The following is a 27,579-nucleotide window of genomic DNA, read 5'->3' on the forward strand; positions in this document are numbered from 1 at the left end:
AATGGTTACTGTCAAATCTTTTTGATAAGAGCTTTTATTTTACAAGAACTTTTATTTAGTTCTTTTCAGGTCTAATAAGAAAGAATGTGTATGGCTGGAGGCCAACAAGTGTCACAAACAATGCAAATAAAAAATAATGAATTTTCTCCAGGGGACCAAAACATCATATTTGACTATTGGTATGAAAGAGAAGTGAAAGTCACTGGAGATCTTTTTCAGAATAATGTTCTAATGTATTTTACCAAATTTGACAAAAAAAGAATTTCTCAGCAGAAGTTTTAGGTTTAGGCTATCGTCAGATTTTATTTTATTGGATTTATTAACATTTTAAAAACATGATGTGTGACATGTTTTACACACGTAAAACACTTTACCTCAACGTTTTGCAAATACATTTACTCTGTTGATATCGATGGAACTCACAGGTTATCAACGGTGTGATACAAAAACATTGTATACAATTGTATACATTGACCAAAGTTGTTGGTCTGTTATGTGTCTGGTTTTTTTCTTCACAAAATTCTAATTAATACAATTTATTGAAATAAAAATGAGGTAGAAATGGGTAACGCAGGGAAGCAGGGCATCTGGCATGTGTGAGAAGGGAAAAACTTTATTCAGTGCTTTAGAGACACATTGTAAGAACTTTCTATTATTACATTATGTTTTAAAGATATAATAGGCTGCACACAAATGTTCATTTGAGATGCTGAGTTTTAGAATAAATACACAGGGGTCTTTCTTGCTGAGTCTGATTGCCCTCTAGTGGTGGGGCCTCCTCAGCCCTGGCACATGGTCAGTCTGCCCTCTAGTGGTGGGGCCTCCTCAGCCCTGGCACATGGTCAGTCTGCCCTCTAGTGGTGGGGCCTCCTCAGCCCTGGCACATGGTCAGTCTGGTGGCTTTGGTGCGGATCTCAGTGAGCAGATACTGCACTTTATCATCGAGACCTTCCAACCGCCTAGAGTGCATGAGCAGGTCTGCAGCCCCTCTCTGCAGAGACTCCTCTTTATCTGAGAGAGGGAGGGAGAGAGAGAGAGAGAGAGAGAGAGAGAGAGAGAGAGAGAGAGAGAGAGAGAGAGAGCAAGGGGAGAGTGGGGGAGAGGTTTGAGAGTGTAAGGGAAAGAAGGGAGAAAAAGAAAGGCAGGAAATCCAGATGAGCACAAAACGAGGTTTATGTTAAATATGTGTTTTTGTGCACATGCCACAACTTTGTCCCCATGTCTGCCCTCTGACCTTTGAGTTCGTTGATCATGTTGGTGGTGTCGTGGAGGAGGGCGGAGGCGTCCTGCTGTAGCGCCTGTAGCTGCTCCCCTGCTGCTCCGGCATCACCACTCTCCTTAGCAACCTGCTTCACCCTGTCTAGCTGTTCCTGCAACACTGCCAGGTCCTACACACACACACACACACACACACACACACACACACACACACACACACAAATTCAATACAATACAAATATACACCAATAATTAAAGTAGTTTGAAAGCCATCATATACACATGAAAAACAATGATAAGTCTTTTTACAGGTCAATTCTAGCTTAGACACTGTGGAAGCCATACAGTGCAGGGCTGTGTTGGGTACTGTGTGCAGGGCTGTGTTGGGTACTGTGGGCAGGGCTGTGTTGGGTAGTATGTGCAGGGCTGTGTTGGGTACTGTGGGCAGGGCTGTGTTAGGTAGTATGTGCAGGGCTGTGTTGGGTACTGTGTGCATGGCTGTGTTGGGCAGTATGTGCAGGGCTGTGTTGGGTACTGTGTGCAGGGCGGTGGGTAGTATGTGCAGGGATGTGTTGGGTACTGTGTGCAGGGCTGTGTTGGGTACTGTGTGCAGGGTGGTGGGTAGTATGTGCAGGGCTGTGTTGGGTAGCCTACTGTGTGCAGGGCAGTGAGTAGTATGTGCAGGGATGTGTTGGGTACTGTGTGCGGGGCTGTGTTGGGTACTATGTGCAGGGTGGTGGGTAGTATGTGCAGGGCTGTGTTGGGTACTGTGTGCAGGGTGGTGGGTAGTATGTGCAGGGCTGTGTTGGGTACTGTGTGCAGGGTGGTGGGTAGTATGTGCAGGGCTGTGTTGGGTACTGTGTGCAGGGCTGTGTTGGGTACTGTGTGCAGGGCAGTGAGTAGTATGTGCAGGGCTGTGTTGGGTACTGTGTGCAGGGCTGTGTTGGGTACTGTGTGCAGGGTGGTGGGTAGTATGTGCAGGGCTGTGTTGGGTACTGTGTGCAGGGCTGTGTTGGGTAGCATGTGCCTCACCTGTGCTGCATTCGTAGCCTCTTCGTCTGCATCATCTGCTCGTTGAATTGCTTGTGTGGCCAGGTCTCCTGCCCCCTGTACCGTCATATTCAGATCCTCCAGCAGAGGGCGCATTGCCTCCAACAAGCCAGGCACCTCCCCTGCCAGCCTCTCTGCAGGTTCCAAAGCCTGCTCGGTCTGAGTGACAGCGAGACACTGTTCAACTCAGCGTTCTTTCTCACAAGATTACACAGACATTTGGGTAAATGTCAGTACCTTCTGCACGTCCTGCTTCACACTGTCCACAATGTTTTGGCTTTCCTGTAATTTCTTCTCCATGTCAGCGATGGCTCCCTCGTTCTCATCTAGTGATGTCAGCAATGTCTCCGCATTCTCCTGCAGTCCCAAGGCCACATCCCTGTGCACCAAGCAACCAATCATCAACCACCAAGCAACCAATCATCAGTGATGTTTCTATCACCCATGTAGTATCAGTGATGTAGTGTGTGTGGATAGTGCTAAAAGAGGTGGGAGAGGGCTGCAGTGTGTGGTAGTGTTGGGCAGTGTGTGGCAGGGGTAGCGTTGTGAGATGTGCAAGAAGGCTGTAGTGTATGTGAGGTGTGTGTGGGCTGTAATGTGTGTGAGGTGTGTGTGGGGTGTGTGTGAGGGCTGTAGCATGTTGTGTATGTGAGTCGAGTGTGAGGACTGTAGTTTGTGTGGTGTGTGTGAGGTGTGTGTGAGGGCTGTAACGTGTGTGGTACCTGGTGTTCTCAGCATCCTGCAGCAGGCGACGGGCCTGTTCCAGCTGTGGTCCAGCGGACTTTAGGACCCTGCTGCTGTCTGGCAGAGAGGCGGCCAGGTCCTGCATCTCCTGCAGCTTCTTCTTCAGTACCTCCACCGTCTCTGGTGTCTTCATACCCAACACACGCTCACACACACGCTGCACTGCTCCAGGGTCAGAAGATGGGTCTACTCACACACACACACACACACACACACACACACACACACACACACAGATTAGCATAAGGTAGCTTGTGCGACATGTTGCAGCTCTGATAGTAAACAGTAAGTCTGTGTGTGGAGAAGAGAAGAGTGTTTAGGGGAACTGAAGATGTATCAAATTTACCAGACAGGAAGTCCTTCAGTCTCCTTATAAAGTTTTTAGTATCCTTCATATCATCATCCATGTCATCACGTGCACGCTTGATCTGATTGGTCAACTCTTCAGTGGACAGTCTGACTCGATTGGCTGAATTCTGGGCATCTTGAATCTGTTCATCAGAAGGCGTTGTTTGGTAAAGTCGAGTGTGTTAAGCTAGGATGCTCTTCACAATGTAGAGCTGATGGTCAGGACTATGAGCGTGTGTGCTACCAATGTGTGTGCTACCAATGTGTGTGTGTGTGTGTGTGTGTGAGTGTGTGTGTGTGTGTGTGTGTGTGTGTGTGTGTGTGTGTGTGTGTGTGTGTGTGTTACCTGTGAGTACGCCTCTGTAATTTTGTCGTTGAGCTGCTGGAGTTTCGCCTTCACCTCTTCTGAGTCCTGCACGGCCCTGCTGCCCTGTGGCAAAGCGCCCACACAAAGCTCCCCCCGAACACAAGGGGGCGCTCCACTCGCAGGACACAGATCACCCCCACAGTGTTGGGGAGTACATGGGGACACACGGCCACTCCCGCACACCTGCCATTAGACAGATTTAAAATGTTAAGAAGCCTTTTCGAAGTAGCACACAAGTCTCAAGTTAAAGCTGGAATTAGTCGATAAACCACTAAGGTTAATAATATCCATGTGTTTTCGCTGGTTCTGCTGGTTGTGTGCTGTGCGTACCTGTACAGCAGTAGGCGTAAGGTTGGGCAGTGTGGCCATATCTCTGTCGAGTGTCTCCAGGTCATTGGTGTTGGCTGGTTGGATATGGTTGATGATTTCTCTGGCGTTGTCACGGAGGGATGAAGACTTGCTCACAGCGTCTCCTGTAGCTTCTGCCAGCCTCACTGCTTCTGTGGACGTGTTGTAGGCGTTTCTGATAGCAGCCCAGGCACCTGCAGGAAGACACACACTCTTTAGATTTAGTTGTTAGGGGTTAGGATTAGGGTTACGATCTGTGTCAGTAGTCAAATGTTACCGGAGAGATTGGCATAAATTTGCACACATTTCAATTGTGTGATATTTCTAGCTAAAATATAAGAACCACATTAAGGGTGTTGGGGTTTTGATCAAATATGACTGGTTCTCTGCTGGTCACATGGCGACCCACATCAGGACACTGGGCCAAGATATAATCACTTACATCACTGACCAGCATGAAAACAGCAGAAAGAATGTTATTAGGAATATAATATGTTTAATTCCACTGATGAAAAAATAATATGATAATATGATTATTATTGAAATTAAGCAAAAATCATTTAAAGGAAGCAGCATACTAATAGTTTCAGAGTACTATCCCCTTCAGACAGTGAAATGAGCTGAAACGATCCCCAGCTGAAATGATGCCGATGAGAATCATGTAGGGGTGTATACCTGCATAGTTGGTCCCGGTATTTTCAGTGGCAGCTTGTTTCTTGGCATTATACACCAGCTGGAGCTCTGAGAACAGAATCTGCAGTTTCATCAGCTCCTCTTGTAGGTCTGGAGTTGGACCAGCAGGACGCAGACCATGATTTAACTCTGTGACCTTATGCCTAACGCAGAGAGATAAAGAGTGTACTGTATTAAAGCAGATGGACTCTTCCCAGAATCTTGACAGTGTTGTGAATGTGAATCAATGTTGAGACTCTCCAACAGTGACACAAATATTTAAATTTAATGTTAATACTCAGAATACAGTTTAACTGTGTGTGTGTGTGTGTGTGTGTGTGTGTGTGTGTGTGTGTGTGTGTGTGTGTGTGTGTATATCCAAGACAGATTGTATATATAGGTGCCCTCTCACTAACCGGAGACTCTGCAGTTCTCTCTGATAGTCCTCCATTAAGGTCTGGGCCGTGGGAGGGAGGTGCAGGGAGTCCTGGAGCTGGAGCAGAATGAACTCCAGCTGTCTGATGCGGAGACCCACGCTGTCTGCACCGACTCCACCTGTGACGGAGGGCAGGCTGCCGGCCAGACGCCTGAAGCCCAGCGTGAGGCTCTGCAGCTGGGCATCCAGGTGGGAGAAACAGGAAGGGCAGGCAGGACACTGTGGAAAGCTGACACAGTGCCCACGGGCACACATGTCACAGTGCACACCTACCACGCCCGGCTTACAGCGACACACACCTGTATCCCCATCACACCCACCAGGGAGCGTCCCCATACGGTCACACAGGCATTCTGAGAGGAGGAGCAGAGAGAGATGGAGAGAGAGATGAAGAGAGAGATGAAGAGCATGTTATACTGTAAAACTCTGTAAAAAATTAGCTTTGCTCATCTTTGTAAATTATTAGATATTTTGACTGTTCATCATCCAGCTGAAGGCTCCCACTGTACTGCCACACAGCCACAGTGCAAAGACTTAGAGGGAAAGACAGAGACACAGGGCTGTGTTCATACAACAGCTGTTAGCCACAGCATTGTACATCAGAAATAAGGGCCTACTGTCAACCTCTCAGTTGAGTTATAGAAAATACAGCCAAGTCGGCCGGTGAACGTTTATTTGCGAGGAGGACAGAATGTAAAAAAGCCAAAATAGATTGCAAATAAGATTGCACCTCCATTCACCATATAACACCAGAAAAATGTCCTGAAGGGGCTGCGCTATTACAACAATCAAGAGGGGAGGTGACTGTAGTTACATGTCCTTACAACGCACTGCTGTTAGAACACAATAGGAATGTTGCCCATAGGACAGAGGAAAGAGGCAGAAAGGAATTAGGAGAGAGAGAGAGAGAGAGAGCGAGAGCGAGAGAGAGAGAGATTGGTCTGCTGGTGTGGTGTGGTATTCTTACGTTTACAGCCCGTTAACGGGTGTCCGTAGGTGTTGTCTGGGCAGCCGCCACAGGTTCGTCCACTAATCCCTGCCCGACACAGACACTGCCCTGTTTGCTATAGCAACCAGAACAGAACAATTACAGTTATTCTTCTGGGATGAACCACATGAAAACAGCCAATACCTGGAGACAGAGAGAGATGGGGGAGTAGAGAGAGGGAGAGATTGAGGGAATAGAGAGAGGGAGAGATTGAGGGAATAGAGAAAGGGAGAGATTGGGGGAGTAGAGAGAGGGAGAGATTGGGGGAGGAGAGAGAGGGAGTAGAGAGAGAGGAGTAGCTAGGCAAGCTCCAGGGGGTCACAGGAAGGGCCTACCTGATCACAAGTCTGGCTGAGGGCATTAGTGGGGTGACAGTCACAGGGCTGGCAACCCGAGGGAGAGGAGGGGTTCCATAATCCAGTGGCACATCGGTCACATGACAGTCCCTCCATGTTTGGACGGCATGGACACTGACCCGTTACAGGGTCACACGTTCCATGAAGAGAACCTGTTGGGCTGCAGGAACACTCTACGCACACACACACACACACACACACACACACACACACACACACACACACACACACACACACACACACACACACACACACACACACAGGTAAGGTGAAAGGTAAGAGGTGAACCGTTAGAGGTCCAAGGGTTAGAGGAGATGGGCAGCTTACTGGAGCAGCCGAGAGGGTCAGCAGTGCTAAGGCCGTAGTAGCCGGGTTTACAGCGGTCGCAGCGTGCGCCCTCCACATTGGCCTTACAGAGACAGGCGCCCGTGACCTGGTCACACTGACCTCCCCTCTCTGAACCCGCACTGTCACACTGACACCCTGTGGAGTGGGAGAAGAGCAGCGTCAGTGAGCAGTACCGACGCTGAACGTGTGACTCACACAAACTCACTGCAGGAGTACGTGTGGGTGGAGGATACCAGTGTGAGTTTGTGAGGGGTGTTTTCCTGAGGTGTGTTCTTATGAGTGTGTTTGAATGCAGGTATGGGGATGTAAATGTCACTGTAGGCATGCACTAGAGTGAGAATTGTGTTTGTGCATGTAACTATGTGTGTGTATCTTAGGCAAGTATGTACTGGAGTGAGACGTGTGTGTATATAACTTACGTAAGCATGCGTCTGGGCTCTGCATATTGCTGTGAGGGTTGGGGTAAAAGTTTGGGGCACAGTGTTCACAGCGGGGTCCTGTAGTGTGGTGCTCACACCCCTCACACACACCGCCACTCCGCCCACCACTGAGCTCATACAGCTCACTGTCGAAACGGCACCGCCAAGCATGATTATTACACTCACATCCTGTAGTGGCAAAACACACACACACACACACACACACACACACACACCCAGATTTTTCATGAATAAAAGTGAATGCCAGCCAAACTTTGCCCATAATTTTGTTTTGATCCATTGCTAACAATAACCTTTCTCACCATAGAGATCTGTCTAGCAATTGGCTCATGTTGTAGGTCGTATTAGCAGAGATTAAAATAGCAAACTGAACACTGTGTGTTAATGTTGGAGCTGCAGTACAAGATGAGTTAGTGTGTTAGTGTGAGAATATAAGGCCATTTAAGGAATCTACAGTATAAGGTGTGTTAGTGTGGAATCTGCAGGGATGTAGTAGGTGTTGCGTACGTTTGCAGACATGAGGGTTGCCGTGTTCTGCTGGTCGCCATGGACGGTCATTATACAGGTCAGCACAGCGTTCACAGTTTATTCCTGCTGTGTTGTGCTGACATTCACATACTCCGCCCACCTAAAACAAACAAATGCAGCCCATCTTTTTAACACCGCTGCCCCCTCACACCCCTCACACCACTCAAACAAACCACTCACACCCCTCACACCCCTCACACCCCTCACACCCCTCACACCACTCACACCACTCACACCACTCAAACAAACCACTCACACCCCTCACACCCCTCACACCACTCACACCACTCACACCCCTCACACCCATCACACCACTCACACCACTCACACCACTCACACCCCTCACACCACTCACACCACTCACACCACTCAAACCACTCACACCCCTCACACCACTCACACCACTCACACCCCTCACACCCCTCACACCACTCACACCCCTCACACCCCTCACACCCCTCACACCACTCACACCACTCACACCACTCAAACCACTCACACCACTCAAACCACTCACACCACTCACACCACTCACACCCCTCACACCCCTCACACCCCTCACACCACTCTCACCTCTTGAAAAATATCCTTTCTGCTACTTTCTCAGTGCCACTTTTGACATGTTAAATAAAAAATACTCTTGGACTTGAGAATGAGGTTGAACTCTCAGGAAAATTTATAAACTGTTTTGGGTCATATTTGCATGGCAGAAATTACAGTATTTTGTTGACAGACATGTCAACAAAATATGTATCTAGCCAGATGCCGAAGATCCATTGGGTCCCTCAGGGTTCTGTTCTTGGGACATTTTTTTTTCAATTTGTTAATGCATCCTCTTTCTACAAGACCACAGCTATGCAGACAATACTAGAATTCACTACATTTATTTCACTAGATTTATTTTTGCTCTCTCACCAAATGACCAAATATGATTTCATCAATTAAAATTGAGAAATGTACACTTGCAGTTGATCCAGAGCCTTGAAATCAAAAGAAATTAATCTAATGATTTTGACAGTTTTGGCTGCCATGTCAAAGCACTTACTAAATCAGTAACTGAGAGAGATTACAAAACAAGACACTGAGAAAATCATCCATACTTTAATCTTCACCAGTATTAATTATTAATGGTCTCTCTGGGATTAATAAAGTCATCTACCTTTCTAGAGCCAAAATAATAGAGCTCAGCACCCCAGGGTATGTGTGTGCTGTGTGGGTACCTGTGTGCTGTATGGGTAGCTGGTGGTGTCTTCAGGCAAGCAGCGGTCAGCATGTCCATGGCAGAAGCAGGAGCCCATGACCTTCACCTCCTTCAGGGCATAAAATCGACTGGGGCGACGGCCAGTGGTGCGGGGCACCTCACCCAGCTGGGTAAGATTCACACGGAGACCCGTAAAACCAGTGACCTCTGGAGAGAATTATTACTCCATTAGCCGACCAATGAATCAGTCAAACAATGATTTTCATTAAATATAATTATACTTTATGGCTTACGTTCAATTTTGTATTCGTCTGGGTAGTTGATTTTGGAGAACTGCTGCAGGGGGTGGAAGTATATCTGAGGGGAAACAGAAAAAACTACAATCAAGACACAGATCACTCAGACTTACCACTGCCTGTACTCACTGGTAACATTCCAGCACATAGTCAGCAAGTGTATTTGAGTGGGAATGTGTGTGACGGAAGGAGAGAGGGAGTCTGTTCATACTTTCTGTTCCTGATAGGGGTTAGCAGAGGTGGCGGGGAGGGTGTAGCAGTAAGTAGTTCCCAGATTAGAGGGCATCACCGTGGCGACATGGGGGTAAACGGATGGACAGTCGATGGCCATGTATAGTGCTGGTTGCCAGGTTTGTCCAAAATCAGCTGTGCGCTCAATCACTAGAGCACCTGGCCGAGGGCCCTACGGACAGGCCACAACATGGCATGTGAACTCACAGTTAGAACTGCAATAGTATATATGATTGTGTGTGTGTGTGTGTGTGTGTGTGTGTGTGTGCGTGTGTGTGCGTGTGTGTGTGCGTGTGTGCGTGTGTGTGTGAGCAGCACGCCTGGTGCTGTAGGTCTCCGGTACCTTAAAAGAGAGGACCAGCGTATCCAGCTGAAACAGCTGCTTCAGGTCCAGCTGCAGAGAAACAGGACTTACATCTACACACAAGAACAGGGACAAACACAAACAAACACAAACACAAGATTGGGAAAACACAATAAGCTTCAGCAAGCAAAACATGAAGATTTTTAAACATTGTAACAAAATAATTAATTAAAAAATGCAACATCAGCAGAGTCAAGGTGCTCCATTAGTTAAGGAGCTGTGCCATGACTGGGTCACATGACTGGGTCACATGGCCCAGTGCAGGACTCGCTGCTCCAGTGCGTGTCCCAGGGCGTCTCACCTTTCCTGGACTGCCACCAGCGATCAGGTTCTGCACTGCTCAGGACGTTCTGGATGGTGTGAGCATTACGTGCTGCTGGGTTCCGAGAGTCACAGGGGCAACACTTCATTTTCCCCTGGGGGGAACGAAGATTACATTCATCAATATGCTTAATGTCAGGAACCTGACCCACTATTCCTGCGGACGGACAATATTTGTGTGTGTGTATATGCTTGGGTCAGTATCTGTGTCTGTATCTCAATGCCTATAGACATATAAAGAGACACAGAGAGAAAGCAAGATGGAGTTGGTTACAAATAAGCCTCTCGCTGAAAAAATCTTTTGGAAGTCACTTTTGTCTTCTGTTGCCACAGCTACAGGCTGATGTAGACAGTTTGTGTCCCTGCCTGGATGGAGATTTCACGTTCTCACCATGTCTGTGTGGGTTTCCTCCAAAAATATGGGAGTATGCCCAGATATGCCCTGTGATGGAAGTCTTGAGCATTATCCTCTCTGCTCTTCCTGTGCCTGGTGCCGCTCCCAGGGGAAGTATCCTCTCTGCTATCAGCTGCTGCTTCTGTCCAGTGTGTTAAGCTTTGTGCAATGTGTTGCTTGTAAAGTGTCCTTAGGTACTGAGATAGGTGCCATATAAGTATAGTATCAGTATAACATCATATCTAATAGCATAGAGCACAATCAGAGTGGTCTAACTCTAACACCACAACCCAACCCACAATCAGACTGTTCTACATCCACAGCACAATCAGACTGCTCTACCATCACAACACAGACTGCTTTATCACCACAGCCTAATCAGACTGCTCTACCACCACAGCACAATCAGACTGCTTTAACTCTCCCACCACAGCACAATCAGACTGCTCTACCACCACAGCCTAATCAGACTGCTCTACCACCACAGCACAATCAGACTGCTTTATCACCACAGCCTAATCAGACTGCTTTAACTCTCCCACCACAGCACAATCAGACTGCTCTACCACCACAGCATAATCAGACTGCTGTACCACCACAGCACAGTCAGACTGCTTTAACTCTCCCACCACAACACAATCAGACTGCTCTAACATTATCTGCATGGTGGTAGAATGGGTATTAGGAATGGGCAGCTGAGAACCATCTTAGATAACATGGACAGAGACTTAATGAGCACAAAGACTTTTTTAAAAACATAATTAAAAACCTATATTAAGTATAAAACTGTGCTAAGATTGAGACTGTATCACCACTGCTGACTCAGAGAAGATAGTGTCCCATCACTCAGTGACCGCACAGTTAGTCATGTCCCCAGGCCATCCTCACATACACCCAGTCATATGCCCAGTGCCAGGTTCAGACATATCCTTACAAGTCAGGTTCGGCTAGACATCAACAGTACAGAGAAACGTCACTGTAAAACTCTTATCTTTGTGTCTTTCTACATGTTTTAATTCTGTAACCACTAAACAGACCAAGGAACGCAGATTTCCACCTCTGGTACCAACTCCAGAATGTTTCTTAAGAAGATGATCTCATCTGCAGTAACAGTTCACAGTGTAATAATACATTTCTAATCTAATTGTTTAAAAAATCAAATCTAATTGGTATTTTATCTGTCAGTGTCTGACTAGTATGGATATTTTTCAGACCAGAAGAAAAAATCAGAGTAAGGACATGCGGGTGGAGTTGGTACCTGTGCAAATGGTGTGCAGAACACCTCTGTCCCAGTTAGGCCACAGGTGGAGGACACACTCAGCTGTTCCCCTCTGCCAGGCAGCAGGTCCCCAGTAGGCGGGTAACATGCCCCCCGTCCACAGTCCTGCTGGGTGTGAGATACGGCAGCCAGCACTGGAAGAAAGAGACATGGTCTCACAGCTCCTTTGTGACAATGGCTGTTTTGAAAAGCGCTACACAAATAGTTGGACTTTGGGTTAGGTTAGAGAGAGAGAGAGAGATGGAGAGAGAGATGGAGAGAGAGAGATGGAGAGAGAGATGGAGAGAGAGAGAGAGAGAGAGATGGAGAGAGAGAGAGCGTGCAGGTCAGGAAAGGGAAAACTTGAGACAGAAAATCGACCCTCTAAAAAATAAATAATAAATAATAGAACCCATGTGAGCAATGAACACATACCTGTTAAGTGCAGAAAAACCCAGACCTTCATTACAAGTCTTATAAAATCTAAAATAGAAAGAATTCAAAATGTATTATTAAGCCTTGAATGTGGGATGTTCAGTTTTCTAGCAGGTATAGAGCCCTTACCTGATTTAAAGTGTTGTAGTGTTGCTGAGCCTGCTGAGAGATTTCAAAATCAAAATGTCTCTCCTGGGGCTTTATATTTAAACAGTGGCACGCCTCTGTGTGTTTGAGGCTGCTTGTATGTGTGTGTGTGTGTGAATGACTACGTTAGGACTGTGTGATACATACTTCCTCATAGTGCCACACCCTTAACAATAATGAATCAAAACACGAACATAATGAAACACACACACACACACACACACACACACACACACACACACACACACACACACACACACACACACACACACATTATAACATCGTTTAAAAGTATGACTCAAAGTATGGCACAGATAAGGCTACAGACCAGAATACTAGAATAACTGCCTATATTAAGAACCTCATAATCCAGCCCTAACCCTAATCCTAACCACAACTCTAAATTAAAACCTCAGTCCCAATGACTAATTTTAAACCCTAACCATAAATGTAAATCCATGTCTAAATCTAAATCTAATCTTTATAATCTATGAGTAATCCTAAACTTAAACCCCATTCTACCCTAGTAAATACAATCCTAACAGTAAATGTACATGTATACTCAATGCAGCATGACTAGGGTTAAAGGTAACCTTAAGTCTCAGACCTATCCTCTTACACAGTCCTGTGCAGTCAGGTTCAGACATGTTACAGCAGGAGTGGCCTTCTGTAGAAAATAGTGCACTAAGAGAAATGAATAAATAAACCTTTATTTTTAACATGTCATGATTATTCACATAAAAATGATCTATGTCTCATATTTTTAAAACACCCATAGTGACTTTTGCTAAAGTTTTATTGTAAATGTAACCTAAAGCTTGAAATAGTTTGGATGCAGTATTTGCTGAGTCAAACAGGCTTTAGAAGATGGATGTGAGCTAGTAGCATCAACACCACTGACTGATCAGAAAAGTAACAATCACAAGACAGAGACAGTAATAGGGTAAGACAGTAACAAGACAGAGACAGTAACAGGGTAGGGACAGTAACAGGACAGAGACAGTAACAGGGTAGGGACAAATTATAGTCCAATGAAGGTAATTTAAAAACCAGGACATTTCCTCACTTAAAAAAAAAAAACCCGGGAAGCCCGGGACAGGATGTGAAATACGGACATGTCCCGGGAAATATGGACGTTTGGTCACCCTAAGTAACAGGGTAGGAACAGTAACAGGGTAGGCACAGTAACAGGACAGAGACAGTAACAGAGTAAGGACAGTAACAGGGTAGGGACAGTAACAGGACAGAGACAGTAACAGGGTAGGGACAGTAACAGGACAGAGACAGTAACAGGGTAGGGACAGTAACAGGACAGAGACAGTAACAGGGTAGGGACAGTAACAGGGCAAGTACATGGAGAGGAGAGGAAGACATGTTGGATTGTCTTATTTTTCACCTTTAATGGAGAAAAGAAAACACTACCAGTGTGTGTCTCCAGCGTGACGCAGTGGTGTGTGTGTGTGTGTGTGTGTTCTGGGTGTGGTGTACTATAAACTACAGCCTCAGGACACTCTTTATTTTTCTTTGCACATATCTCCACTACAGGTATGAACCAGCCTTAGCTGTGTGTGTGTGTGTGTGTGTGTGTGTGTGTGTGTGTGTGTGTGTGTGTGTGTGTGTGTGTGTGTGTGTGTGTGTGTGTGTGTGTGTGTGTGTGTTTGTGTGTGTGTGTGTGTGTGTTTGTGTATGTGTCTGTGCATGCAGGTGTGTTGACTCACATCCCTCTAGAAAGCACCAGACAGACTGACACACCCAGGTACCTCTGCCAAGTCACCATGGTGATGACAGTGCTAAGTTTTATGCAATGGGGGAAGTGAGAGGATCACTGACTGGTGATAATGAAGAGTCCAACGCACACTATACACACTACACACACACACACACATATACACTATACACATTATACACACGCACACTATACACACTACACAAACACACTACACACACACACACACACACACACATAGTAGACACACACATATACATTATACACACTATACACACACACACATACTAGACACACACATATACACTATACACACTACACACACACACACATACTAGACACACACATATACACTATACACACTATACACACACACACACACACACACATATACACACTATACACACTACACACACACACACACTATACACACACACGCACACACACACACACACACACACACACACACACACACACACACATACTAGACACACACATATACACTATACACACTACACACACACACACACACACACACACACACACACACACACATACTAGACCCACACATATACACACTATACACACTACACACACACATACTAGACACACACATATACACTATACACACACACACACACACACACACACACACACACGCACACAAACTAGACTCACATATACACTATACACTACACACACATACTAGACTCACATATACACTATACACTACACACACACACTAGACACACACATATACACTATACACACTATAAACACTACACACACACACACACACACACATACTAGACACACACATATACACTATACACACTACACACACACACACACACATACTAGACACACACATATACACTATAAACACAACACACAAATATACACTACCGTTCAAAAGTTTGGGGTCACTTAGAAATGTTCTTATTTTTGAAAGAAAAGCAGTTTTTTGTCAATTTAGCTAACATTAAATGCATCAAAAATACACTCTATACATTATTAATGTGGTAAATGACTATTCTAGCTGTAATTTTTTCTAGCTGGTTTTTAATGCAATATCTACATAGATGTATGGAGACCCATTTTCAACAACCATCACTCCAGTGTTCTAATGGTACATTGTGTTTGCTAACTCTGCAAGGAGGCTATTGGAAATTTAGAAAACCCTTGAAAACCCTTGTGCAAGTAGGTTAGCACAGCTGAAAACAGTTTTGCTGATTAGAGAAGCTATAAAACTGACCTTCCTTTGAGCTAGTTGAGAATCTGGAGCATTACAATTGTTGGTTCGATTAAACTCACAAAATGGCCAGAAAAAGACAACTTTCAATTGAAACTCGACAGTCTATTCTTGTTCTGAGAAATGAAGGCTATTCCATGCGAGACATTGCCAAGAAACTGAAGATTTCCTACAATGGTGTGTACTACTCCCTTCAGAGGAGAGCACAGACAGGCTCTAACCAGAGTAGAAGGAGAAGTGGAAGGCCCCGCTGCACAACTGAGCAAGAAGACAAGTACATTAGAGTCTCAGGTTTGAGAAATCGACGCCTCACAGGTCCTCAACTGGCAGCTTCATTAAATAGTACCCGCAAAACTCCAGTGTCAACGTCTACAGTGAAGAGGCGACTCCGGGATGCTGGCCTTCAGGGCAGAGTGGCAAAGAAAAAGCCATATCTGGCTAATAAAAGAAAAAGATTAATATGGGCAAAAGAACACAGACATTGGACAGAGGAAGATTGGAAAAAAGTGTTATGGACAGATGAATCAAAGTTTGAGGTTTTTGGATCACACAAACGAACATTTGTGAGACGCAGAACAACTGAAAAGATGCTGGAAGAGTGCCTGACACCATCTGTCAAACATGGTGGAGGTAATGTGATGGTCTGGGGTTGCTTTGGTGCTGGTAAAGTGGGAGATTTGAACAAGGTAAAAGGGATTTTGAATAAGGAAGGCTATCACTCCATTTTGCAACACCATGCCATACCCTGTGGACAGCGCTTGATTGGAGCCAATTTTATCCTGCAACAGGACAATGACCCAAAGCACACCTCCAAATTATGCACAAACTATTTAGAGAAGAAGCAGACAGCTGGTGTTTTATCAGTAATGGAGTGGCCAGCGCAGTCACCAGATCTCAACCCCATTGAGCTGTTGTGGGAGCAGCTTGACCGTATGGTACGAAAAAAGTGCCCATTAACCCAATCTTGTGGGAGCGGCTTCTGGAAGCATGGGGTGAAATTTCTCCAGATTACCTCAGCAAATTAACAGCTAAAATGCCAAAGGTCTGCTAAGGGAGCATTCTTTGACGAAATCAAAGTTTAAAGTAGAAAATTATTAAAAAAAAAAAAAAAAAAACATTATTTCTACCTTGTCAATGTCTGGACTATTTTTCTATTTATTTTGCAACTCATTTGATAAATAAAAGTATGAGATTTCAGGGAAAAGACAAAATTGTCTAGGTGACCCCAAACTTTTGAACGGTAGTGTACACTATACACACACACACACTATACACACTACACAAACACACTAGACACACATATACACTATACACACTATAAACACACTACACACACACACTAGACACACACATATACACTATACACACTACACGCACAATAAACACATACATATACACTATACACACTACACACACACACATACTAGACACACACATACACACTATACACACACTATACACACTACACAAACACACTAGACACACACATATACACTATACACACTATAAACACTACACACACACACACACACTAGACACACACATATACACTATACACACTACACACATACTAGACACACACATACACTATACACACTACACACACACATACACACACACATATACACTATACACACTATAAACACTACACACACATATACACTATACACACTATACACACTACACACACACACACACACACACACACACACACACACACAAACACACACACACTACACAGAACAGTGTCAAAACATGCAATATACACCACAGTTAGTGTTCCGTCAAGCACTGTACATCATAACCAGTGTATAATCCTGTGTTACATAATATGATTGTTGTCCAATTATATTGTGTTACATACACTACAGACCACAGCCAGTGTCCAATCACACATTATACAAATTGAAATTTATTGGTGTCACGTTGAGGACCCCGGCCCCTCCCTTTTGGGCGTGTGTATACGTAGTCCACGTGCTTTGTCTGCGTCTGTGGAACTCCGGTGGTGAGGGCTATGTCGCGTGATAATCTGTCTCACCTGTGAATCGTCTCGTAATCACGTGGGGCTAATGTGGTCTGTCTATTTAATGTGCGCTCGCGCAGTGTCCTGTGCTCGTCGTTGTCTACAGTCTACACGTTGTGTGCGTTGTGTTGCTGTTTCTCGTGCGCTATTGCGCAATTATCTGTTTACAATAAAAGTGACGTCTGTCGCCACAAGAGGGATCTGTGTCTCATCCTTCACCACGACCCCACCGTCACAATTGGAAGTAACACATTAACAATAATTAACTAATGTTAAGTAAATTTAACAGTTGCGGCTCCTGTTTTGGCTCTTTGTTGCTCACACCTTTTTAGAGCTTTAGTGTTTTAATTTGGAGCAAAAGGGACTAAAGATCTAAAAACAGTATGGACACACTTCAGTTCCTATGCTGATAGATATTTCCAAGTTGCCCATTACTTATGTATGTAAATCAGTACAATGTAATATATTCCTTTAAGGTCGCACGAAAAAAGGTGCAAGCAACAAAGAGCCAAAAAAGGAGCCACAACTGTTACGTTTACTTAACGTTAATTAATTACTGTAATTACTTCATGTGTTGTTCATGTTAACTAATGCATTACTTCACGTTAGTTAGTCAACACTTAATGTAAAGTGTTACCAATTTATTTATATATTGCTTATAACACAAGTTGTCACAAAGCAGCTTTACAAATATATGGCTCCAGATCCCTAAAGAGTAAGCCAAACGGTCAAGAGACATTAACAGGACAGACCCGTGGAATGTCGTGGAATTTTTGAATATGATTACAGAAAGACCAATAATAAATTTTGCCCCGATACACAGTAACAGAGACAGTAACAGTAACAGAACAGGTACAGGACAGAGACAATAATATGACAGGGAAGGCAGAAGGAAACAGCCAAAAAAGACAACTGAAGCAGGAACAAGGGATAACCTGCTCAATATTTTCTATTTCTATATTTACTCATTTATATGCAGTGGTGTGTAATTTACACACATCTAAGCCCCCAGTGAGCAAGACAAAGGAGACAGTGGTAAGCACAAACTCCCTAGATCATGAGGAAGAAACCTTGAGAGGAACTAGGACCTTGAGAGGAACAAAGAGGAGACCCATCCTCCTCTAGTTAACAATGAACACACAGCAACAATGTACCCAATAACAAGCAAACAAATAATAAGAAAAAAAGGAAAGGATGTATATTCTGTTTTCTATCCTGTCCTAGTCTGGGTTCAGTGAGTGCAGGTGTGTCTGAAATGCATCTTTCATGAAAACATCTGTCCATTGGGAAGTAGGTAGCTGAGATTAAAAGTGGTGGGCCACAGTAGAAGGGCATCTGGAGGAGCCAAAGCAGCCGAGAGGAGGTACACAGCTGTAAGGTTGGAGCCAGAAGGTACACAGCTGTAAGGGCGGAGCCAGAAGGTACACAGCTGTAAGGTTGGAGCCAGAAGGTACACAGCTGTAAGGTTGGAGCCAGAAGGTACACAGCTGTAAGGGCGGAGCCAGAAGGTATACAACTGTAAGGTTGGAGCCAGAAGGTACACAGCTGTAAGGGCGGAGCCAGAAGGTACACAGCTGTAAGGGCGGAGCCAGAAGGTACACAGCTGTAAGGGCGGAGCCAGAAGGTACACAGCTGTAAGGTTGGAGCCAGAAGGTACATAGCTGTAAGGGCGGAGCCAGAAGGTACACAGCTGTAAGGTTGGAGCCAGAAGGTACACAGCTGTAAGGGCGGAGCCAGAAGGTACACAGCTGTAAGGGCGGAGCCAGAAGGTACACAGCTGTAAGGTTGGAGCCAGAAGGTACACAGCTGTAAGGTTGGAGCCAGAAGGTACATAGCTGTAAGGGCGGAGCCAGAAGGTACACAGCTGTAAGGGCGGAGCCAGAAGGTACACAGCTGTAAGGGCGGAGCCAGAAGGTACACAGCTGTAAGGTTGGAGCCAGAAGGTACATAGCTGTAAGGGCGGAGCCAGAAGGTACACAGCTGTAAGGTTGGAGCCAGAAGGTACACAGCTGTAAGGGCGGAGCCAGAAGGTACACAGCTGTAAGGGCGGAGCCAGAAGGTACACAGCTGTAAGGGCGGAGCCAGAAGGTACATAGCTGTAAGGGCGGAGCCAGAAGGTACACAGCTGTAAGGTTGGAGCCAGAAGGTACACAGCTGTAAGGGCGGAGCCAAAAGGTACACAGCTGTAAGGGCGGAGCCAGAAGGTACACAGCTGTAAGGGCGGAGCCAGAAGGTAGCACGTGCATGAGGCTTCCTGAGACATCAGCACTCCACCGCTCTCAGTCAACAAACCTGAGTGACAAAACAGGTGAAGTGACAGCATCGTAATATCCCAGTTTACCATAAATCTCCATGCCCATGGACCCTCAGATCAGCACCTTTACCATAACTCTCCATGCCCAGGAAACCCCAGATCTACACCTTTAGCTAAGGTAACCATTTAATAAAATGTCTGACTTTACAAATGGGTTTTCAGCCTAACCTTAAATATTGAGACTGTGTCTGATTTTCAAACCTTGACAGGGAGGTTATTCCATAGTGTAGGAAATGGATGGAATAACCTTTTCCTATAACCGAGTTTATAGGAAAAGGCTTCCCATAGCGTAGTTTTCCTTATTAGAGGTGCTAATAAAGAAAGCAGTTTTTATCTAAGCAGACATGGTGAGTTATAGTGCACTTGGAGTTCACTGAGGGTCTGGGTCAAGTATTTTATAATCAACACAAAATATAACTGGAAGCGAATGTAATGTAGCTAAGATAGGGGTAATGTGACCAAATGTCCTAGAACTCGGTAAGAACTCTGGCTGCTGCATTGTGAACTAGATGAAGCTTGTTTAAGCACCTAGTAGTGCAGTCAAGTAAGGCGTTACACTGACTAGTCCAACCTGGAACTGATTAATGCATTAATGCAAGGACTATGTTTCTGTATTGTGTGCAGACAATATTCTTAATTAATATTCTTAATTAACATTCTTAATCTCTGCAGTGTTCCCGAGGAGGGAAAAGGCTGGATCTTTAGTGTCATTAATGGACTTAAATTAATTAGTGATACTAACTAACTTCATTTGTGAGAGACCTTATAAGATACAAACTTTAGGCCTTTTGACAGAGCATATCGTTCAGGAGAAGTCTGAGAATTCCAGGTCACTGAGAACAGAAACAAAAACTTTTCTTGTGGTTTAAACTGACAGAGCAACATTACTGCGGAGACATCTAGCGGTTAAAGACTGAACTGCAAACAAATGTTTCATTCGTTAATTTGAGTAATTCTAGTCAAGTAAGTGTTCTGATACCAGTTACCTGACCAGATAAACAGTAGCAAGCATCCAAAACAACACGCATTTATTTCAAATACAAGACTGTACAATACTCTAGGAATTTAAATAATTGGATAATAAACAAATAGCTAAAACGTAAACGCTGCAGTGACCTGGAAGCGGAAGTTCGCCGAGCACGTGGAAACCCATCCACTTGGTTCATTTATTCGCGGCATCGGTTTGGTCTTAGTGGATACGGAGTGCTCCGTCCGAACTCAATCTAGCTAGATGTATTTGTGTGTGTTTATTTAACGTATTTAACCCGTGCAGACGTACACGGTTCTCGTCTAAAGTTGAGAATAGCTGGGGATCAGCCCGTCTGTGCATGTAGAGATGATGAAGGAAGGCTGGATCATCCCCCCAAACGCGCCCGCCTGCATGGAGAAACACCTGCACTCCGTCCAGTACCGACCCGGTCAGTCCACACTCCAGATCTAAGATGCTCTAGTAATGAGTATCGGGGTTAAACTTGTAGTGGCAGCTAATCGCGCCTGCCTGCCACATTACAAAGAGTAATTCTTTGTACTAACTCAGAAGTGTTGGTCATGTTTTGTACTAATTGCCATGTCATGTACCTAGTTAGACATTTTACAGTGGTTAGTTAACTAGATACTGTAAACCCCAATGATAGCTGTTAAGAGCATTGCAGAATGACGAATTTGTTAAAAGCCAAAACCATATTCGTTCTTCCACTATGCACATGATTCCCTTTGAAATCTGACAGATGTGCTTATTTATAATTCAGTCTCCACTGAGTGCAACTGAGAGTCATATTTATATTCGGCTGCTGTTCAGTGCAACCTTCTTGTAATCTGAACCTTTCTCAGTCCTGTTTCCTGTTCTTTCTGTCTCATTCAGATGGCATGTTGTTGGTTGGGGCGTCGAGCCTAACGGGGCGCTGTTGGCTGGGCTCTATTTGGGTGTACGGTGACCCCAAACTGGCGCCCAACGAGGGCTTCTGCAAGGCTGGCGTTCAGACGGAGGCGGGGCTCACGGAGGCCAGATGGCTGACTGACAGGACCATCATCGTGGCTTCCGACTCTGGTATAGCAACTACTGCATTTGAACACTGCAGGATTCACAAATGTGCAGTAGTTGACACAGGCTGACATGTGGAAACGAACAACATCACAAGGGGTCACATCAGCATTCTGTGATGCATCATGTGATTACATTTTCATACTTGTTTAGGATAAACATTATATTAGGGAGTCTGTATGACACCTATGATAAAAAACACACAACTATGAACCAGGGTGAGTGGATTTATAATGTGTTGTGTAGGAACTGCCTAATTGAGAGAACTGTGCGTGTAGGTGTTGTGCAATTATATGAGCTGTGTGTCTGTGTGTAGGTGCTGTGGAATTGTGGGAGCTGACAGAAGATGAGCGTTTGCTGGTGAACAGGTTTAGTCAGCACGAGCATGATCACATGGTCACAGCGATCAGTCCTACTGCCAGCGCCAGCCACGCCGTAAGCAGCAGCATGGACGGCAGGTCAGCAGGGGGCGATCTAACTGTTTGCATGTGTGTGTGAGAGTGTGAGTAAAGTGTGCTGGCTGATGACATCCTGAGCTGCTCTTAAAGCTGTTATTTCCTTTCTGGTTTCAGCATCAAAGTGTGGGACCTGAGTCAGGAGGCTGTGATCAGCACCTACAGCGGTGAGACCAACACTGCCTACCTGAGCCCCCGCCACACCTTTACCAACGCCGCCATCTTAAACACACACACACTGCCTACCTGAGCCCCCGCCACACCTTTACCAACGCCGCCATCTTAAACACACACACACTGCCTACCTGAGCCCCCGCCACACCTTTACCAACGCCGCCATCTTAAACACACACACACTGCCTACCTGAGCCCCCGCCACACCTTTACCAACGCCGCCATCTTAAACACACACTGCCTACCTGAGCCCCCGCCACACCTTTACCAACGCCGCCATCTTAAACACACACTGCCTACCTGAGCCCCCACTACACCTTTACCAACGCCCCCATCTTAAACACACACACTGCCTACCTGAGTCCCCGCCACACCTTTACCAACGTCGCCATCTTAAACACACACACACTGCCTACCTGAGCCCCCACCACACCTTTACCAACGCCGCCATCTTAAACACACACACACTGCCTACCTGAGCCCCCGCCACACCTTTACCAACGCCGCCATCTTAAACACACACACACTGCCTACCTGAGCCCCCGCCACACCTTTATCAACGCCCCCATCTTAAACACACACACACACTGCCTACCTGAGCCCCCGCCACACCTTTATCAACGCCCCCATCTTAAACACACACACACTGCCTACCTGAGCCCCCGCCACACCTTTATCAACGCCCCCATCTTAAACACACACACACTGCCTACCTGAGCCCCCGCCACACCTTTATCAACGCCCCCATCTTAAACACACACACACTGCCTACCTGAGCCCCCGCCACACCTTTACCAACGCCACCATCTTAAACACACACACTGCCTACCTGAGTCCCCGCCACACCTTTACCAACGCCCCCATCTTAAACACACACACACTGCCTACCCGAGCCCCCGCCACACCTTTACCAACGCCGCCATCTTAAACACACACACTGCCTACCTGAGCCCCCACCACACCTTTACCAACGCCGCCATCTTAAACACACACTGCCTACCTGAGCCCCCGCCACACCTTTACCAACGCCGCCATCTTAAACACACACTGCCTACCTGAGCCCCCACCACACCTTTACCAACGCCGCCATCTTAAACACAGACGCCCCACCTGCTTCAAAGGGGCTTGTGTGTGTGTGTGTGTGTGTGTGTGTGTGTGTGTGTGTGTGTGTATGTGCGCGAGCATGCATGCACACATTCAGGCACACGTGTTTATAGTTATGTGTGTGTATCTGTGTATTTGTCATGTATGTGTATATTTGTAATGTATGTTGATTCTTCTTTCTCTCAGCTCACTCTATGCCAGTGAACAGTGTGTCCTGCAGTCCCGTGGAGGACTCGCTCTTCCTCTCCGGTGCTCAGGTCAGCATCATTACTGAGGACCATGGACACACGTACACACTGATACAGGCTCTGCTGTGGCCTGATGGCTGGTTTGTTATGAAGCGGTGAATTCTGCTTGTAGATGTGCAGCGATGGGTGAGCTGCGATGGGTCAGCTCATCTCCCATTGGCTGTCTCATGTTCAGATTGTCTCTCATTGGCTGTCTGATGTTCAGCTTGTCTCTCATTGGCTGTCTGATGTTCAGCTTGTCTCTCATGTCTGCGCAGGATGGCCGTTTGCTGCTGTGGGATCGCAGGAAATCCAAACCAGCATCTCGATTGGGTAAACTTGGCCATGCACTGTCGTGTTCATATAAGCTAAAGCTGATATACCCAGCAGACAAATCTGTCTAGAAAACAACTATAGAGCAATAACTTTAATGAATGAGCTGTAGCATTGCTAAGGTTGTACACTTCAATATTGTCTCACCATTATAATACACAAATGAGTTACAGTTGTGATCAAATTTATTCAACCCCCACTGAAATAAAGTGTTTTGGCCAGTTTGACATTGATTTTGATCATTTCAGTCATCTTATTTACAATTATATCAAAGAGGCACTTATAAATTAGACAAACATAACATAATATTTATGATGGAATAACCACAAATGTCTTTACTGTGCTCACATCATTATCAGTTTTATTCAACCCCCTAGTGACATAATTTTTTAGTACTTAGTACAACATCCTTTTCCAGTTATGACAGCTTTCAAGCGTGAAGCATAGCTTGACACAAGTGTCTTGCAGCGACCTATGGGTATCTTAGCCCATTCTTCATGGGCAAAAGCCTCCAGTTCAGTCACATTCTTAGGCTTGCGCACTGCAACTGCCTTCTTTAGGTCCCACCAGAGGTTCTCAATTGGATTTAAGTCTGGTGATTGCGATGGCCACTCTAGAATGTTCCAGCCTTTCATGTTCAACCATGCTCTAGTGGACTTGGATGTGTGCTTCGGATCATTGTCCTGTTGGAAGGTCCAACGTCTCCCAAGCCGCAGGTTTGTGACTGACTCCATCACATTTTCCTCCAAGATCTCCTGGTACTGAAGGGAATTCATGGTACCCTGCACACGTTGAAGCTTTCCTGTACCATTAGAAGCAAAACAGCCCCAAAGCATAATTGACCCCCCGCCATGCTTCACAGTAGGCAAGGTGTTCTTTTGTTCATAAGCCTGGTTCTTCCTTCTCCAAACATAGCGCTGGTCCATTGTCCCAAACAGTTCTAATTTAGTTTCATCTGACCACAGTACACTGTCCCAAAACCTTTGTGGCTTGTCCACATGACTTTTGGCATACTGCAGTCGACTTTTCTTGTTCTTTGGAGTCAGCAAGGGGGTGCGTCTGGGCGTTCTGGCATGGAGGTCTTCGTTATGCAGTGCGCGCCTTATTGTCTGAGCTGAAACTTCAGTGCCCACATCTGACAGGTCTTTTTTCAGTTCCTTAGCAGTCACGCAGGGATTTTTCTCCACATTACGCTTCAGGTAGCGCACAGCAGTCGCGGTCAGGATCTTCTTTCTGCCACGACCAGGTAACGTTTCCACTGTGCCCTTTAACTTGAACTTGCGAATGATACTTCCGATAGTGTCTCTTGGAATATTTAACAACTTCGCAATCTTTTTATATCCATTGCCATTCTTGTGAAGAGCAATAACCTCTTCTCTTGTCTTCTGGGACCATTCTCTTGCCTTCACCATGCTTGGAAACACACCAGTAGATGTCTAGAAGGAGCTGAGTATCACAGTCCTTTTAAATCTGCCTAATTGGTGCTTATCATGCTTGATTGCTGCTCGTTGACATCCACAGATGTTTTCAATACCTGATGGAAAACACTGGAATGAACCTCTGTTCTTAGGAGTGGTAGTCGTAAAGGGGTTGAATAATTGTGTCAATGAAGAAATCACAAAAAGGCCATTTAATACTTTATGACAAAAAAAATTGATGCTATCTTAGTTGCATTTAGTTCTTTAACAAGTCCTTGTAAGATTTCATTATGAACACAATTACAAATGTGCACTGAATTCCATAAAACCCTTCACAGCATTGGGGGTTGAATAAATTTGATCACAACTGTAATAGGAGTTTTTGTTGCTGTTTTGGGTATGTGTGCTTTTCTAGTAAGAACTTGGGTGTCTGTACGCGTGTATATTGTTTACATGCCTATGACTGTTTCAGAAATGGCGCCCCCTGGCTGCTGTCCAACCGCTGTTGTCTGGCACCCTCATCAGACCAGCACGATTGCATACGGTACTCAGTCTTATAGAACTCCCATAGTCCTTTAAACAGCTGTATCGGTCATTGTCCTTTACACAGGACACAGCTATATCTGTAATTGTCCTTTACTCTGTACACCTTCAAATCTGCCTGCATTTGAGAAGGTATAATGCATGCATGTGTGTGTATGTATGCTTGGGTGTGTGTGTTGTCTCAGGTGATGAGCTGGGTAGGGTCACTCTCAGAGACATCCAGGCTGCAGGGGGTGTGCAGACGGTAAACACACACAGGCGCAGAGTGTGTGGCTTGGCCTTCTCATCGCATAGGTACACACGGACTTTCTTATTATAGTCTTTTATGGGCTCAGTAAAACACACACACACACACCTTTGTCTTGCTTTGTCCTCTGTGCAGTTCTCCCCAGCTGGCCTCAGTCAGTGATGACTGCTCTGTTGCCGTGATGAATGGGGAGCTCAGAGAGATGTGAGTGGAGACGTCGCCAACCTCACACGACATGGATAAGAGTGAACCAATCATATATACCAATATAGCTTGAACAAATTGTAGATAGATGGAGCTAACCAATCATGGAGAGACAGTTACCTAATGAAAGTGAAAATGAAGAAGGAAAAAAAACCCCATCGTTCAAAATAGTCGAGAATGACCCTCACGAAACACTGAACCAGCCAGTCTTTACCAGATTATTAGATTAAACAAATGAGTCATGGTTCCTTTTGTTATGGTTTAAATCACTATTAAGGAGTACCCTTTTCACTTCCTGTGATATATGTAATAGCAAGCTAGTGTATATCATCTCCCGTTTACAGATTGTTGCTTTTCTGTGTGTCCATGTGTGTGAGCAGCTACAGAGACAGCAGGCACCAGGACTTTGTGCGAGGTGTGTGCTGGGCTCCAGCCGGATCCGACGTACTGACAACAGCAGGCTGGGACCACCAGGTGCTGCAGCACAACACAGGCCAGCAAAGACGTTCCTAGATTACACACATGCACATGAATAAATACATGCGTGCACACATAAATAGACATGGACAAACTAAATGCACACACAATATGATACCAACTAAAGAACACAATGAGTATATGTTAAGTGGAAAACAATAAAGTGCTTATAGTGAGGCCGGGTCTGGCAGTCTGACATCTGCTGTTTCCTGTCATTCTTCTGACTTCTGTTAAGACTGATCTGGGGTCAGGGCTAGTTTAGGCTACAGGAGCAATAGGAGTTATGATGCACCTCCATTCAGGACAGCTGCAGTCAACAGGCCATTGGTGCACTTTTTAATGGGTGTGTGTGTGTGTGTGTGTGTGTGTGTGTGTGTGTGTGTGTGTGTGTGTGTGTGTGTTTGGCGCTGAGAGAATAAGTTGAAGTGAACGTTTGTTCTGGTTTGTCCTGAAATGTCAAGGGTTAGGGGTTAGCTGAAACATCATCTTCCTTGACAGCAGAAGTGGCTGTGGACCTTTTCCCCATTCATTGGGAGTACTTTGTAATAAAA

General features: G+C 45.5%; 2 protein-coding genes across 3 annotated transcripts; one reads left to right on the plus strand and one right to left on the minus strand.

Annotated features, from left to right (window-relative positions):
* Window positions 1-276: 276 nt before the first annotated feature.
* On the minus strand, window positions 277-12,617 carry lamb3 (laminin subunit beta 3). Of its 2 annotated transcripts, none has more exons than XM_077001379.1 (23): window positions 12,473-12,617; window positions 12,344-12,391; window positions 11,909-12,063; window positions 10,237-10,351; window positions 9,915-9,988; window positions 9,552-9,743; window positions 9,338-9,401; window positions 9,064-9,251; window positions 7,823-7,943; window positions 7,295-7,483; window positions 6,855-7,010; window positions 6,507-6,700; window positions 6,151-6,247; window positions 5,164-5,536; window positions 4,751-4,911; window positions 4,058-4,269; window positions 3,707-3,910; window positions 3,359-3,503; window positions 2,991-3,174; window positions 2,506-2,647; window positions 2,251-2,427; window positions 1,235-1,388; window positions 277-1,011 (listed from the first exon to the last, which is right to left on the minus strand). In XM_077001379.1, the coding sequence occupies exons 2-23, from the start codon at window positions 12,372-12,374 to the stop codon at window positions 872-874; spliced, it is 3,468 nt and encodes a 1,155-aa protein (XP_076857494.1). In that variant the 5' UTR covers window positions 12,375-12,391; window positions 12,473-12,617; the 3' UTR covers window positions 277-871. The 2 variants fall into 2 exon arrangements, with proteins under 2 accessions (XP_076857494.1, XP_076857484.1); XM_077001369.1 differs by having other exon boundaries at window positions 2,991-3,198; window positions 12,473-12,616.
* Window positions 12,618-20,927: 8,310 nt separating this feature from the next.
* wdr77 (WD repeat domain 77) lies at window positions 20,928-27,226 on the plus strand. The gene is made up of 10 exons (XM_077001442.1): window positions 20,928-21,223; window positions 21,667-21,852; window positions 22,163-22,304; window positions 22,419-22,468; window positions 23,766-23,836; window positions 24,085-24,139; window positions 26,030-26,101; window positions 26,286-26,394; window positions 26,483-26,551; window positions 26,932-27,226. The coding sequence occupies exons 1-10, from the start codon at window positions 21,142-21,144 to the stop codon at window positions 27,062-27,064; spliced, it is 969 nt and encodes a 322-aa protein (XP_076857557.1). The 5' UTR covers window positions 20,928-21,141; the 3' UTR covers window positions 27,065-27,226.
* Window positions 27,227-27,579: the final 353 nt, after the last annotated feature.

This window comes from Brachyhypopomus gauderio, chromosome 1 (genome assembly GCF_052324685.1).
Source record: "Brachyhypopomus gauderio isolate BG-103 chromosome 1, BGAUD_0.2, whole genome shotgun sequence".
Taxonomy (NCBI): domain Eukaryota; kingdom Metazoa; phylum Chordata; class Actinopteri; order Gymnotiformes; family Hypopomidae; genus Brachyhypopomus; species Brachyhypopomus gauderio.

Bases quoted from the DNA above. Each gene is read 5' to 3' on its own strand.
- wdr77 (XM_077001442.1), top strand. From the start codon at position 21,142: ATGATGAAGGAAGGCTGGATCATCCCCCCAAACGCGCCCGCCTGCATG. The intron at 22,469-23,765 runs GTGAGACCAACA...TCTTTCTCTCAG, and splicing joins TGTGATCAGCACCTACAGCG to CTCACTCTATGCCAGTGAAC. The intron at 24,140-26,029 runs GTAAACTTGGCC...TGACTGTTTCAG, and splicing joins CAAACCAGCATCTCGATTGG to AAATGGCGCCCCCTGGCTGC.
- lamb3 (XM_077001369.1), bottom strand. From the start codon at position 12,374: ATGAAGGTCTGGGTTTTTCTGCACTTAACAG. The intron at 9,989-10,236 runs GTGAGACGCCCT...TCTTGTGTGTAG, and splicing joins CTGGTGGCAGTCCAGGAAAG to ATGTAAGTCCTGTTTCTCTG. The intron at 4,912-5,163 runs GTTAGTGAGAGG...TCTCTGCGTTAG, and splicing joins AGAGAACTGCAGAGTCTCCG to GCATAAGGTCACAGAGTTAA.